Source organism: Antechinus flavipes, chromosome 3, assembly GCF_016432865.1.
Source record: "Antechinus flavipes isolate AdamAnt ecotype Samford, QLD, Australia chromosome 3, AdamAnt_v2, whole genome shotgun sequence".
Taxonomy (NCBI): domain Eukaryota; kingdom Metazoa; phylum Chordata; class Mammalia; order Dasyuromorphia; family Dasyuridae; genus Antechinus; species Antechinus flavipes.
Window position 1 is genome coordinate 15,740,796 of NC_067400.1, and position 14,604 is coordinate 15,755,399.

The window sequence follows — 14,604 nt, forward strand, 5'->3', positions numbered from 1 at the left end:
GGAGTCAATACAGCAGAGCCCACTGTGTCACAGAAAATAAGGTGGGTCCAGAATCAGTGCTGCAGGACAAGAACCCCGAATGTCAAGAGAGCTGGAAGAGTGAGAAGTGAAGCAACAAGCTGGGAACCTGCTGGGTAACAACGGGAAGACTGAGGGGCCAAAATGGTCCAAGACTGTGGTAATTAAAAGAAATGAGGCAAGCTGGGAGGACCTGTCTGGCACTCTTTCTGGGCTTTCTCTCACCTCTGAAGGGATTGGACCAGATCCCGCTCAGAACCAGAATCCTTACCTTCTCTTCCAGTTCAATGGGGGAAAAAATCTGCCCCCATTTCCTTCCAGCATGGTCCTGTCACCGAGGGGCCAGATCTGGGTTAAAACCCCATTTCCGTTGCTGGCACAAGTTACCCTCTGAAGCCTCCTTCCAACTCTAGGAAACGAGGGCCCGGCTGCCTGAAGGTGGAAGAAAATGATGCATCCGGGGGTTTCATGAGCACTCTGCATCCCCAAAGGTCCTTTAAGGCCGATTTAGCCCAAGGAAGCATTTTAAATGAGAAAATTAAGGCAAAGAAAGGCAGTGACTTCAGGATCCAGGGTTCCAGGCCCAGGCCTCTCCCGTGACAAGAGTCCCTCACCTTTTTGTCTGGGCTGATGTGATGCCTTAGCTATAGGGGGCCATAAAATTCCATCTTCGCAGCCTTCCTCAGACACATCCCAATTCTAGTCTCCTAATCTAGCACCAACTCCAACATGTCACTGAAAAAGCAAGTGGTGGTCTTAATGGCCAGTATCTTTAGGTCTCTGAGCACTCTCTAACCTTAAGAGTAGAACCATTAAAAAGCCAGCTCCAAATTGTCATAAAAAGCCTAGGAAGACGGCATTATTCAATTGAGGTACGATTTGTATGTCACTTATCGGATGGTGCCATTTCCAAGTAGCAGAAACAAAGAGAAATCAGTCCAACTACTAACTATTCAACGTTCAAATTTCAATTTAATAATTTATTTAAATAAGATATTTGAAGAGGCAGTTTTAAAAAAAACCCAAGATTTATATTTTTATTTCCTTGTAAAAATCTTTACACATGCAGACAAACCAGTGTAAGAAAGTGTCCACCATCATTTAAACAAATAACCATACTTAAATAGTATAATGTCTGCAATTTATCCGTATAAAAATAAGATACATTTTTACAGAAGACCACTCTCCAGTTCTTATATTGATAAACAATACACAACTATAATAGGTACAATTGAACTTGACCATGGTTTTCAATTAGATACTGCTAGGGCATTTTAATGTGCAAAAAATTAACATAGTTCTTCCAAAAGAAAATGTCCTCAATGTTTCTAAAAACCTAGAGGGCTTTTAATAAATCAATTCCTAATCAGTTTGTTTCTAATATTTCAATTAAGAGTCCATACACCATAATGTAGATAGGCGTGTAACTACTAAGGAATGATGCAGGCTCCGAGCCGAGGATCAGCGCCTGTGCCTGCCGTGTCCCGAGCGGTTCCCGCCGTGGTGCTTGCCTTTGTGGGCCCGCTCGAAGGACCGAGAGCGCTCGCGCCTCTCCCGGTGGTGTCCCCGTTCGTGCCTGTGCTTCTTGGCAGCGTCGGAATGATCCCGAGATTTGCTCTGAGAGCGAGAGCGGGATTTTTTCCTCTTGTGGCCGTGTCTGTTTGAGCTTTTCAAATCCTCCCTGGTGTGCTTGGCTTTGAGGTGTGGAGAGCCGTGGTTGTGGTGCCTCCGGGGACTCTCGCTGTGACTGCGGGAGCGACTCCTCGATCTTGAGCTGTACGTTCCCGACCGACTCCGTCTGTTGTTATAACTTAAAGGAGGAATTGCGGTCTTAGGTTTGGCTTTTTACACACAAGTGACTACCCCCCAGCGCTACAAACCCACCCAGACTCTGGCATTTCCCCGCTCCACTACTCCCGCTAGACTAAGTTCCAAGCAACAAAGGGCCGGCAGGCCCACTGATGGTCCCCTTACGGGTCCCCTACGGTCTGAGGGCCACGCCAACTGAATCAAGGAGCAGAAGACAAGGGAGGGTTCTGCCATTACAATCTAGTTATAGAGCCATCAGGAGGTCTAGCTAAAAAGTTTTTCTAAAAGGACAATGAAATCGTTTTCTAATTATTCTTCCTTCCTTACTAATTATTCAGCTGTATAAATTTAACCTCTGCTTCTTTTGTTCTTAAAACATGAAGAAAGGGGAAGATAGTTTGTGCAGTGGATAGAGCACTAGCCCTGAAGTCAGGAGGACCTGAGTTCAAATCTAGCCTCAGATACTTAATGCTTCCTAGCTGTGGGACCCTGGGCAAGTCACTTAACCCCAAATGCCCTGGGGTGGGGGGCCATGGGGGACGTGAAGGGAGTGTGGGAACAGAGGGCTTTAGAAGATGGCCACACATTCCAATGAATAATCCATTATTTCCAAGTTTCTGGCTTGTCCTGTCAGATAAGCTACAGCAACTTTAAACTAAGAAAATCTAAATTTCTTATGGCTCCCCAGAAATAGTTACTTACTGTCTTCTTGGCGTATGAGATCGAGAACGTGACCTTGTTCGTGATCTCGACCGACTGGCGCTTCTACTGTTTCTACTTCTCTTGCTGTCCTTCCTAACACTGAAATAAAGGGGGGAGGGGAAAGGTCAGATTGTCTCTCTCACAAGTCTATGAATTGGATAGAGTTGGCTCCTGCCCGTAACACTCACCCGTTGTAAGGGCTCTTGGATGCCTGTGGTCTATCTTCCGGTTCTTTTTTGATGGTCTTCATACTGGTCGATATTGGTGTTTTCTCTTCTGGCTTTACTTCTCTTGGTGATGCTTTAAAAAGAAAATCTCTTATGTTAAAAAAGATCATATTTAAAAGAAAACCTAAGGTTGCTTCTAAGGAATGGCTATGGCCATGTAGTTCTGAGTTTGTTTTTAATGACAATATTTGTTCAGACACTTAAGTATAAGCAGACAAAGGAAATTAAGCTTATAACCAAAAAAATCCACTCTCCTGGTTATGGAAATATGAAATAAATCTTACATGGTTTAGAAGCTGGAGAAAAGCCACCCAGTGTCGACAGGGCTGGAGTTCCATCAGGATTCAATCCTTTCGCTTTTAATTTAGCTTCTTGGAGAGCTACTTTCCTCTTTTCTACTTCTTTTTCCAGCAATTCATAGTTTGGCTATTGAAAGGAAAAGGAAATGAACATTTCTAGTCTGATGTCCCATAACAAGTCAGTCACAGGCAGGCGAGCAAAGATGTCTTACCTTTTTCCTGGTATAAAGCCTAAGTGTTTCTATGCAGATATCCTGAATGTCTTCTTCTGTGGTACCGAAGAGCAGAAACCAATGAGGACGAGTTGGCAGTGGAATCTAAACAAGGAGCAATAGTTGAGTTTAGACGGAATCGGGGCATTTTATTCTTTTTGGGGCTTTGTGTCTACTTGGTGTCACAGGGAGTTCCCAGATGACATGCTCACCTGAAGCGCTCTAGCTGCAAGGTAGATACAAGCACATGCTATTGTCTCTGGTTGAAATCGAACAAAAACATTGGTTCGAAGGCTGTCATTCATGTAATTCCTGGAAAACATTATAACTCTAAGTTTTATAGGTGAACAAATGTTTCTTCCGGAGTTTAAACTTAATTGGAGACTCAATCTACTTTATTCTTTTTCCTTCTCTTTAGTTATATTTGTCTTATAGGCTTCTAACATGTAGCATTCTTATCTTAAAATTCTAGTGATAAGAATTTTAACATTTTAAATCTGTCCCTCTGCTTAAAAAAAAAAAAAAAAAGGCATTAAGAAACCAAAAGCCTCCCCTTCTCTGCCCAACAAAGGAGAAAAAAACATATTTGCTATTTTTGGAGAAAAGTTTTTAAAGTGATAACAGTTTCGTTCTTTAAAAGTAATGCCTTACAACTTTGCTTTCGACAGTTCTTCATACTGTATATCTCAGAATATGTAAACCTTTTCAACAAATTGCAGGTCTGTTCTGTGTACCAAACAATCTCACAAGACTTTTCAGGGGAAAAAAAATGGTAGGGAAAAATATTTATACTCTTCAAAGCGGCTACTGATTGACAATTAGCTCAAATAGTAAGGAAACTAAGTTTGCTGCTTGGGAAAACAACTTCAAACCTTGTAAAGGTAATTGATTAGATCGAAAGCAAACACATCTTTAATGTTTATGCAGCAATTAAACAGACTGAATATATTCCAATTACTCAATATAGGTTGGACATTTGTATTCTTCCATACAAAATGTTTATAAATATACAATACGTCAATTACTTCAAGTTATCATAAATGAAAAATGGAATCAGTATCCTTAACATTTAGCTAAGAAAACTGATCCATGAAATCTGATTTCATGAAACAAACATTAACTTATATAGATTTTAATAAGACCAGTACACGATATTCTTTAATGAAAGCCCAATAGGTGCATGGGACATCATGAGGAAATTTAAGTCATTTATGCTCGCTACTTGGCAAAGGACTTGTTACTGCCAATAATTTCCTATACATAATTAACTTTTAGAATAAAGGACAGCAGAGTAACAATTATAACAATTCACCAAAATAATACTCATTTTACCTTTAAATAAGCCAGCACTCCTCGCAGAAAATCAGCATCTCAAAAGTGTTGCTTAAAGTGTCTCCAAGCAATATTAAGACTTCCCTTTAAACAAGGGAAGGCCTGACAAATTCTCTAAATTTTATATTGCCTGAAATGCAAATCTGAAATCCAATAGCCCAACTGCTAGGAGTTGTAGGATATAAAATGGTGCCCACTGTCGTTTCCTTTGCAGGATTAGCATGCTGTACATACTCATGATCCAAATTTAGTCAAACTACTAATAAAATCAATTCATAATGGCTGAACAACAAGTCTATCAAAAATGAGCCGATCATTTTGATAGTAACAGGTATACATTAAATACATATGCAGGTTGAATAGTTACTTCTAGAAACAAATATACAAATCCTTTTGACACCCCGACAGAACTAGAAGATGCTGCCAGATGGATATGGACCACTTCAGTGAATCTCGGATGAGAGCTTGCACTGGATTGGCTGGAGAGAAGGGCAGCCAATCAGGCCATCCTGAGGTCATGGGCTGAGGTGCAGAGGGCAGAGTTCTATGACTTACCATCATGGACTACCCTTTAATTAAAGAGTAGAAAAAAGAACAAAGTTAAATTGAGTTCTCCGTAAAAAGTAATTAGTCAAACCAAGAAAACAGTAAGCAGAAATAAGCATTATTTACCTTTTTTTTTTTTTTTTTTTGGCCCAAAATAGCTCATTTTGAAAGTAGCTTACATTTCATTGTTTTGAAAATAGAAAACAAAACTTACGTTATTTCTGCTACTGTTTTCCTGGCTAGGTAAGAGTGTGCAAAGGATGACTTACCAGGCTGTCTGAACCAGGGTTTGATTCCGTTCACATTCTAAGACTTGTAAATACATAACAATGATCTAGAGGGAAAGGAAGAGACACAGAATAATTACATATGGAGTTTCTTGTTCTACCAGTTAATTCAGTCAAATGGGAGATGCACCAAACCAAAAATTTAAAAGCCTTTAAGTTAACGTTTTAGGAACCAAATAATTTATCTTCATAGGCACAGTAAAAAAGAATGACTGTAAAATAACTTTTATAACTATCTGCAGACAATACAGCAATTTACTCCAAAAATGCATCCCCATCACTTCTAAACAAGCATTGACGGCTCAATGTGATCAACAGATCTCAACACCTACATATTAATGATTAAAAAAATATTTATCAAACCAACATAAAACTTATCACATGCATTCTTGTAACTCACCTTGTGTGGATGCTTGACATGTACACAAAATCCCAATTCCTTCAATACCCTTCTCTCTGCCTTGATTACTTGATTTTTGGTGTTTATGTAGTTCTGATCAAGGATCAGGGGGCTTGGTGTCCTAGTTTGTAAGAAATAAAATCACAACTGTTTTGCACATTCAAACAAGTTTATTTGTGGCATCTCCATTTTCCCTTCCAACCAACTATTGGCAACAGAAACCAGCTTTTTAAACTCCTGCAAACAAGTTAAAGCATTGATCTTGTGCTGTCCAAGTTAAGCTAATCAAACATACAGACCGAGTTTACATTCATTCCAAAAGTGACTTTGTTTAAATCACTTACTCCTTTATGTTCTAATATCTACTAATGTGAAAATAAACTTAATATCTACTTACAAATGCATCCTGGTTGTTTGTCTAAAAAAAACTTCATGCTTCTCAGTGTCAAAAGTAAAAAATTCATTCTCAGACTCTATAAAAGCTTAAAAATATTTGTGATATAAGTTATCGTTACTCTTAAAGTTTCCTCTTCATAAACTTCCTTATAAAATACAGTTACTTGCAGTAGTTTAATTGAAGACAAAGGATTTACCTTTAAAGCATAAACAAGTACCCAGCAATGTGATTTGTAAATTGAAAAGCACAAACACGTAATAATATAAACACAGATGATCTGTATTAATTCCAACTTCACCTAACATGGCTGATCTTAAGAACGAACAGATAAAAGAACTGTTAGCAAGTCAACAATTAGTTCAACCACTTAAGTAGCCTTGGGGTGCCCAGATGATCTCGATGATCTACTTAATTAACCAATTCCAGAAAGCTCTTACACCTCTCATAAAAGCTAAGGATCTGAGTAAGAGTAAATAACTACGTTCATGCACAAGAGTAAACAACTACATTCAATCATTTGTTGGGAAATTTGTCAGAAACTAGTCAAGAGGCAGCATCAATCAATTTTTAGAACCTGGATACAATGTTACTTGATATAAAATAAGAGCAGAGAACACAAAGTTCTCCATGGTGAGTAAAGATACATTAGCAAAACAGATACTCCACCCTATTTTACATACTTTTTTTTTTTTTAAAGGACACCATGAACTGTGGGAATCAAGTATTTTTTCCCATCACTACATAATCAAGATTGAATTTTGTTTACTACGGAAATATTGATGTTGTAACAGCTTCTGTTGACATACGATGAAGGAAAAGCTGTTAACCTGAATACTTCTTTAAATACATATTATGTAAATGAAGTACCACAATTTATCTTTCTTGAAGATATGGACATAATAATTTCCCCATATTAGGCAAATGATTTTCACAATTAAAACATGAATGTTTTCTATCATGGTAAGCATCATGTTTAACTTCTGGTAAAAAGGTCAAGTATAGAACATCTATTTCTAGCAGATTTAAAGGGGGGAAAAAACTTTTCTTGGTCTGCTATGGTGTGAATCATTCTGTTGCAATAAGTATGTAGGCCAGCTGCAAGCCAATGAGCTATCTGTTGGTCTCCCTTTTTTACTGGGGAGGATTCCTCCTTCATCAAGAGGATGGGGAGAATCACAATCAATTCCTGGAAGGAAAGTGTTTTTACTAACTTGTGCTTTTAAAAATGCCCACACACCCCTTACCTATCGTAGATCACAGATTTACAACTCTAAGAGACCTTCAATGGAGGTTAACAAAGTCCCACCACATCGAGCAGGTGAGGAAGAATTCAACCACCAGTTTCTTTTTGACTCTAATTCCAGTCTTCTTTCAAACATCCCCACTCTCCTTCACAGATTCAAATGTGAAGGAACCTTAGCTAGAACTTGGGCTCAGTCGAGTGAAGGAATTTGCTCATCATAAGTTATTAGTCATAACATGTTAAAATTTCACTAGTAAATAAATTTGTCAAAAGAGAAAAGTTAATAACATAGACATTCTTAATTCTTATTTTAATATTGTCAAAAAGCTCACCCAAATTCTCTTCAGCCTATATGCTGAAGATTAAATTTAATGACTTGGTATAAATAGGAAAACCAGCTTACAGATGACAAAGATCTCAGTTGTACTGAATTCTTTTAGTCAAGTTAAAGAAAATAAAGTTAATCATTTCTTTAAGAAAAGCAATATGAACTCATCATGGTCATATATATTATACACACACATATATGCATGTATGTATACGCTAAATATTCCCAGACATTTAAAGCTCCAAACAAAGCCATATGGTAAAACATTTTCTACTGCTAATATTTTTTTCTTTTTGATTAGCAGGTACTCATGCTAAGAAATTCAGTCTCGTGTTTTTATACAACACTATAAAATGTATCTCCCCCATAAGATTGGTACTGCAGAATATAAAATTTCTACTTTGAGATAGTTTCTAGAAATTTAAGCACTCACCCTAAAGTTAAAAAAAAAAAATAAGCCATTTCAAAATAAGAGTCTGTTGTAATTGAATGAACAGTACCTTATTCTGGTAAAATAATGGAGATATTGCTCATTAGAAGCATTATACATGCTTTCACAGGAGGTACTGTTTCTATTTAACCAACTAGCTGGTTATTTAATAACCAGCCTCTGAAATTTAAGGACGAGTCCTTGTATCTGTTTTGTGGACAATCACCCTTCCACGTGGAGCTCTTTGGAGCAGTATTCTGGTTGAATGGCTTTAAATCTTCCTGTTTGTCCAAACCTCACAGGATCCTGGTTCAATTTGGGCCCACCCTTAATTTGATCATAAAGCTGAATGCTAATTTTTTAACCCTTTTCAATTTATCTCCTCTCATCATGCTTTGTCAACACCAAGTTAACCCTAAATTTAATTTAATCCTTCCCCCTTTGAGAAAAGCACTCAATTCACTATTTTAAGTAAATCAAATCATCACCTGAAGTATCCAAGGAGTTCTTTTATAGAGGATTTAACTAGGTACAAAGTACTGACATTTTACTCAGCAAAGCTTTAGTAAAACATGTGTCTCTACCAGAAAGGGACACTAAACCATTTAAATATACATATATATTTTGCAAAGAGACAGCTTATTTTTCTTTTAAACTGAAATTAACCATAAATTATCTACTTGTGACCATCAGGGAATGAATCAATGAATACTTTATGAAAACCATAATCAAACTTTCCCAGTAGTACAGTATAAAGTCCAGAAGGTGGCTTTCTTCTACTGAGAAACTGCATTCCCACAGAAATGTAAGATTGATAAGTGACACAAATGTCTAAGAATAAAATATACTGAAATCTAATAATTTTTTTTCAGTTTCCAACACTTTTGACCACAAAAAAAAGAAAACTACTTACAGTTATATACTAAAAAAGCCCATTTTCAAGTACTTCAAACAGTTCTTTCAAAGTGTAGTCCTTGGAAGGAGTGCCTTACATTGTAAGTGCCTATAATTTCATTTGCTGAATTACTGATTTACTTAAAAAAGATCTTATTTCCTATTTTAATTCAATTACAAAAAACATGCAAATCAAGTGAGAAACCTCACTGCTATCTCAAAAACCAAACAATTCCTCCTAATTCATCCAGTTTATTCATTAAGAATTTACTATATGTTGCAAAGTGTGATGGGAAGATTTAAGAATAAGCCAATTACACTAGATGTTTTAATCAAGATAATTTTAGACTGTTTAGTTCTCACTTTACAGCTACCAATATGTTAAGTAAGCCCATTAGCAAATTAAAATCAATGGATAGAAATTGCAATCAATCATCAATAACTTTACTTTCTCTCATATTGGACAACAGTAGAAAAGGCTTCTCAGAAGCAATAAACTTTCAGGGACTTGAAAAAGTTCTAGTGCCTAAAGTAGGCATTAGACAAACCCCAAGTCATTGAGGGATTCTTATGAAAAAGAAGGGATTCACTGAATGGGCGCCTCTACTAGATGAGTTCCAAGATCTGTTCCAAATTTATTACTACTCAACTTTCTGGTCAAGCCAAAGTATTAGCTGGGCTTACTTAGCTAAGGACACTTATCTCATGACCTTCAACCTTGAAATAGAAGCTGACCTTCAAGAATACAAAAGCTTGAATTTATATTCCTGAATATGCCATGGATATGGAAGTAAATTCTTCCTCTTAAAATGCAAGTAATAATTTACTTGAAGGTCACTATATGTTATGATTTTTAAAAGAATAGCTAGACCTTAAGCTCTAGAGGCCTGAAGCACTGTGGATACATACTTTGGATCTAGGACACCTGAGCTTTATTTCCCGAGGAAGCAAATGAAGAATTAGTTGGGACTGTATTTTAAAATTTTATAAAGCTAGCTTCCTCACAAATAGTGGAAAAATGAATACATCAAAGTGCTATGTCCATTTTATGAGGACACTAAAAAACTTACTGTCACACAGATGCTCAGACAAGATTTGAACCCAAGTTTTCTGTTGCTCAATTCAGAGTTCATTACATTATACCAAACTGCTCCGAGGCTTAGGTCCCTTTTTAGAAACACATTATAAACCAAAATGCTACTTAAGTAGACCAATTAAGTCTACATTTATGAACTAGAGTTTATGTACAGAGCACCAGGCAAACAAAACCAGAAATCAAACAGTTCCTGCTCTCAAGGACCTTCAGTGAATGGGTGACAGTGGTGGGGTGGGGCAGGTAACATGGAAGAAAAACTATCAACAGAAAAAGAGAGAGAAAGACAGAAGATAGCACACTAAGAACTTTGAAGTGGGGATGTGGCATCAGGAAACACTTCGTGGATGTGCCACATAAACCTGGAGCCTTGGGAAATTAAGCAACCGTCTATTTTACTCGATTATTCTTTTCCTAATGGCCTAAAAAAACTGTTTCCCACTCCACCCCCACATATATATATATATTTTTACCGACCTACAATACTAACAACTTGGACAGCAAAGACAAAAGCTTTTAACAAGAAACAGGAGTTTTTCCAAATGGTTCACCAGTGGCCAACCTGTTAGTCCCCGATTCCAGTGACCTATTCTCAGAGCACTGGCTTCTCCTTGGGGATTTTCGATACTTCACTCACTGTTGCCATGACGACAGCTTCATCGCTATGTACCACTCCACATCACCCAGGCTTTGGTAAATGTAGCTGGTCGCTGTATAGTCGGTTGCAAGGGAAAAAAGAGTTGAAGTTAATAACACATACAAGTTACATGCTTGTAAACTTGTAAAAATGCATAGAAACTTTTACATCCTGCTTGCTTTAGAAAAAAAAAAATTTCTGCATGATTAATATTTCTTTCAAATGTCATGCAAATTCACTTGACAGATTGCATGGAGAAAAGTAATTTCACCATAAATGAATCAACAGGGTTTTAATGACAAAAGAAAGCATTGCTGGGTTTGGTTTTTTTCAGCCATAATAACATGCACCAATGACACTGGGTAGGGAATATTTGTACAAATAAAGTATCTAATTTATGACCTCATTTTTAAAAAAATATCAATCAAGCCTAACAAATTTTTCTAGGAAAAGAGAATTAGTTCATCTTCATTGTGATTACGTAACTCTAGCTTAACATTAATCGTTTGAAGATTGAGATAAAATTACTTCCACTGATCAGCTAAACTAATTCAGGTGAGTTTTATTTTGGAAAAAGTTTGAAAGGCATAGAAAAAAATAAAGAAATCCACACTGTACAGCTGTACAAACTGGCTATATTTTAATGACAGAAGAAAACGGCATTAATTTGGAAAAATCCATTTTCAATTATTTCAATGTCACCAAAGTTAGAAATTTCCTTCTCTAAAAACTTTCACTCGGTGTGGTAGGATGTGGGGAAAAAGGCCGTGGGGAAGGGAGAATAGAAAGAAAAAGAATGTAGAATTTTTTTGAAAAGTACCTTGTGATAGTAATATTCAAGATAATTTATTATTAATTACCCTATTCATTTAGGGGAACGTCCCGCACTTTTGTGTTGAACTCAGAAGAGCCCCACTATTGCCAACTTCTGGATTCAGCCAAGACTTAAGGCCGACAAAGGGTAACTGATTCAGGAACTAGCTCCCAATTCCCAGCCAAATAAAGCATGAACAATCTCAGTACCACTATCCTTTTATAACTCCCTTTCAAACCAATAACAAGTTTGTCTACCAATTATCAGCATTCCGTAAGAATGAAACTTAAGATCTAAACTAAGCCAAAGGTATCCTTCTGCAGGATGTACTAAATTCACCTACAAATGAAGAAACCCCTGAAAAGAAGACTTTTCCTTAAATAAGCACATAAAGAAACAACTTGGGTTTGTTTAACTGTGCAAATTTGATTAAAAAAAAAAAACTTTAGTTTCAACCTCTGCATTTTAACTTATAAAATCCAATTCCCATGCCTCACTATAATTCAACCCAAACTCTTATTTTTCTATCCCACTCCTGAGACTGTATCTAACCAGAACAAAATACCTGTTTAATCCCTTTGACTTCAACTTCAACCTTTATCATCCTGCAGTCCTTTCAGATCCGGTATTATGCGATATATCGTAGTTGGATGTTGAGAAGTATTCTAACAAAAGCCAACCTCAATTGATAAAGAATTAACTAGACTTCAGGGAGATATACATAAACTAAACAAAAAACTTTGCTACAAAATTACCTTACTACATTGTTTACACTTCCAACTTTGTCTTCAAAACAAATGAACAGGGTATGCTCATCATCTCAGAGCAGAATCCACACTTTTAAGGCGTAACTGGCCTCCAATACTGTATAGTCAACTGTAAGTGAATCTGCCTGAACAAGCTTGTTACCAATGAGTAACTACTTTTTATTACTGTTTCTCCAATTTTAAGTGCCACATTGTGGTCAAATACCCATGTGAACTTTACTACCTAAACAGCCTTTTTGTTTCCTTATGTCAGATTAACTTTATCCTGTGGGGAATCTTAAAAAAAAAAAAAAATTAAACCTGATGGTACTGGTACACAGTAGAGACATTATTTTCAAAAATGTCAATCTTACCTTTTTCCTCTTAACTGTCGTAAATGGTGAAAAACATTTATCACATCTCTTATTCTACGAGGTGCTTCTTCAATTTTGGAAGCGAGATTGATACATGCCATGGCAACAATCTGAAAAGAACCAATTTCCCAAGAAGATCAGACAGATATTCTATGTTTATTTGGGGGGAGCGGGGAGAGAAGGAAAGGGGAAAGGGAAAGTAACCTAAACCTAGACTACGTTTTCCCTATAAGTGTTCATTAAATCTCACAAATTAAGATTGGCCATCCAATCTTGAAGGAACAAAAGTACCAGTCCTATTTCTTACTGCCTATTTTCTGTGGATATAAATAGGGGTTCCTAAGAATTCAGAAAGTGGGGTAGGTGAATCTGTGAACTTAGCTGGGGGGGGGGGGGTTACCTTTCTAAGCTTCGGTTACCTTTGCAAGCCCACAAACTTTGTTTTACACACTAAAATCATTCTGAAAAGGAGTCCATGGCGCTCACCCAGACTGCCAAGTGTCAGTGACACAAAAATATTAATTAAAAAAACCCTCGGTCTAAGCTTAAAAAAAAAAAAGTTTGGCACAACTGGCCAGTCAGTCGAGCCGGTGGCCTTGAATTCAACTGTGGGACTTTAGGTGCATCAGAGGACCTGGATACCAGTCCCAGGCTCTTCCTCTTGCTACCTGTGTGACCTTGAACAGCCACTTAAAGAGACCCGGACCCTTTTCCGGGACCGGAGTACCTTTGGACTCTCCCCTGCGGCTCCGAGCCTACCCAGTCTGAAAGCAGGGACACTATCCTAGCTGGGTTAACTCTGGGCTCCCAAGAGGTGGAGGTGAAAGTGAAAGTTCGGAAGGGTGGGGGAGGGTGCCAGGTGTCCGGCCCAGCCGGCGGCCTTACCTCAAAACTATGTTTGACGAAGGACTTGGAGTAGAAGAAGCGGTGGAACAGCACCTGCCCCGTCGCCATCGCCACCTGCAGTCGGGAGAGACCGGAAGCGCCGGGGTCAGCCACGAGCCCGGCCCCAGCGCGGCCGCCATTTTGTGCGGCCCGGGCCGGCCGCGCCCCTCCCCCCAGGCCCCCCCCCGCGGCGCCCAGCCTGCTCCCCGGGCCCTACCTGGGGCAGCCGAAGCAAGATGCCGGCGGCCTGGATGAGTTCGCATCCCAGGATGCGTAGGTCCGTCTCGCTGGGCAGGTCGAGGCCGTCCTGCATCGACGGCGTGGGCGACAGCCGCTCCTCCGGGATCAGCGAATGGTCAATGGTCAGCGACACCTCCGAGTACAGCCGGTCGCCGATGAGGATTCCGGCCGCGGGGCCACTGCCGGAGGCCGCCGAGACCGGACCCCCCGAGGCCGCCGCAGTCACCGCGGGGGCCGAGGAAGAAGAGGCGGCCGACGAGGAGGAGGCGGGAGCCGAGGCCGAAGAGGACGAGGCCGAGGAGGCCGAGGCCGCGGCCGGGATCGGGTGAGGCCCGGACGCCATCGTCGCAGCGAGCTCCGCGCACGCCCAACGCAGCCGGAACCCGCGGCAAGAATAACCAGAGTCCTCGGCGACTGCTCCGGCTCCTCCCGCCGCTGCCAGGTGCTGGACGCCGCACGCCCCGTGGCCGCCTCCGCCGTGACGTCACCGCGCCCTCGCGCAAAGTAGTCCCTGTTTAACCGCCTCTTCCCAGCGGGAGGCGTCGCAAGCGGGCTCCCGTCCTCACACCGCTGAGGAGCGTCGCCCCCTGCAGGAAAATGCCGCGAAGAGCAGCTTCCCCCCTCCCCTTCCCCCGGGCGCACTTATGGCCAGGGTCCCGAGGTCCGTCTCTGGCTCGACCTAGTGCAGCGC

At 39.7% G+C, this 14,604-nt stretch overlaps 1 protein-coding gene across 2 annotated transcripts; it reads right to left on the reverse strand.

The window, feature by feature from the left end:
• Positions 1 to 970: 970 nt before the first annotated feature.
• Positions 971 to 14,337, reverse strand: CCNL1 (cyclin L1). 2 transcript variants are annotated; one of them, XM_051983075.1, is made up of 11 exons: positions 13,891 to 14,317; positions 13,674 to 13,748; positions 12,789 to 12,898; positions 5,833 to 5,953; positions 5,415 to 5,479; positions 3,480 to 3,579; positions 3,268 to 3,372; positions 3,041 to 3,182; positions 2,718 to 2,829; positions 2,530 to 2,628; positions 971 to 1,828 (listed from the first exon to the last, which is right to left on the reverse strand). In XM_051983075.1, exons 1-11 carry the CDS (start codon positions 14,254 to 14,256, stop codon positions 1,480 to 1,482), a joined length of 1,644 nt encoding a protein of 547 aa, XP_051839035.1. In that variant the 5' UTR covers positions 14,257 to 14,317; the 3' UTR covers positions 971 to 1,479. The 2 variants fall into 2 exon arrangements, with proteins under 2 accessions (XP_051839035.1, XP_051839036.1); XM_051983076.1 differs by lacking the exons at positions 971 to 1,828; positions 2,530 to 2,628; positions 2,718 to 2,829; ... (1 more) ...; positions 3,268 to 3,372; positions 3,480 to 3,579 and adding an exon at positions 4,601 to 5,168 and having other exon boundaries at positions 13,891 to 14,337.
• Between the last annotated feature and the right edge of the window lie 267 nt (positions 14,338 to 14,604).

Bases quoted from the DNA above. Each gene is read 5' to 3' on its own strand.
- CCNL1 (XM_051983075.1), bottom strand. From the start codon at position 14,256: ATGGCGTCCGGGCCTCACCCGATCCCGGCCGCGGCCTCGGCCTCCTCG. The intron at 12,899-13,673 runs GTAAGGCCGCCG...GGTTCTTTTCAG, and splicing joins TCGTCAAACATAGTTTTGAG to ATTGTTGCCATGGCATGTAT. The intron at 5,954-12,788 runs GTAAGATTGACA...CTTACAAACTAG, and splicing joins CGACAGTTAAGAGGAAAAAG to GACACCAAGCCCCCTGATCC.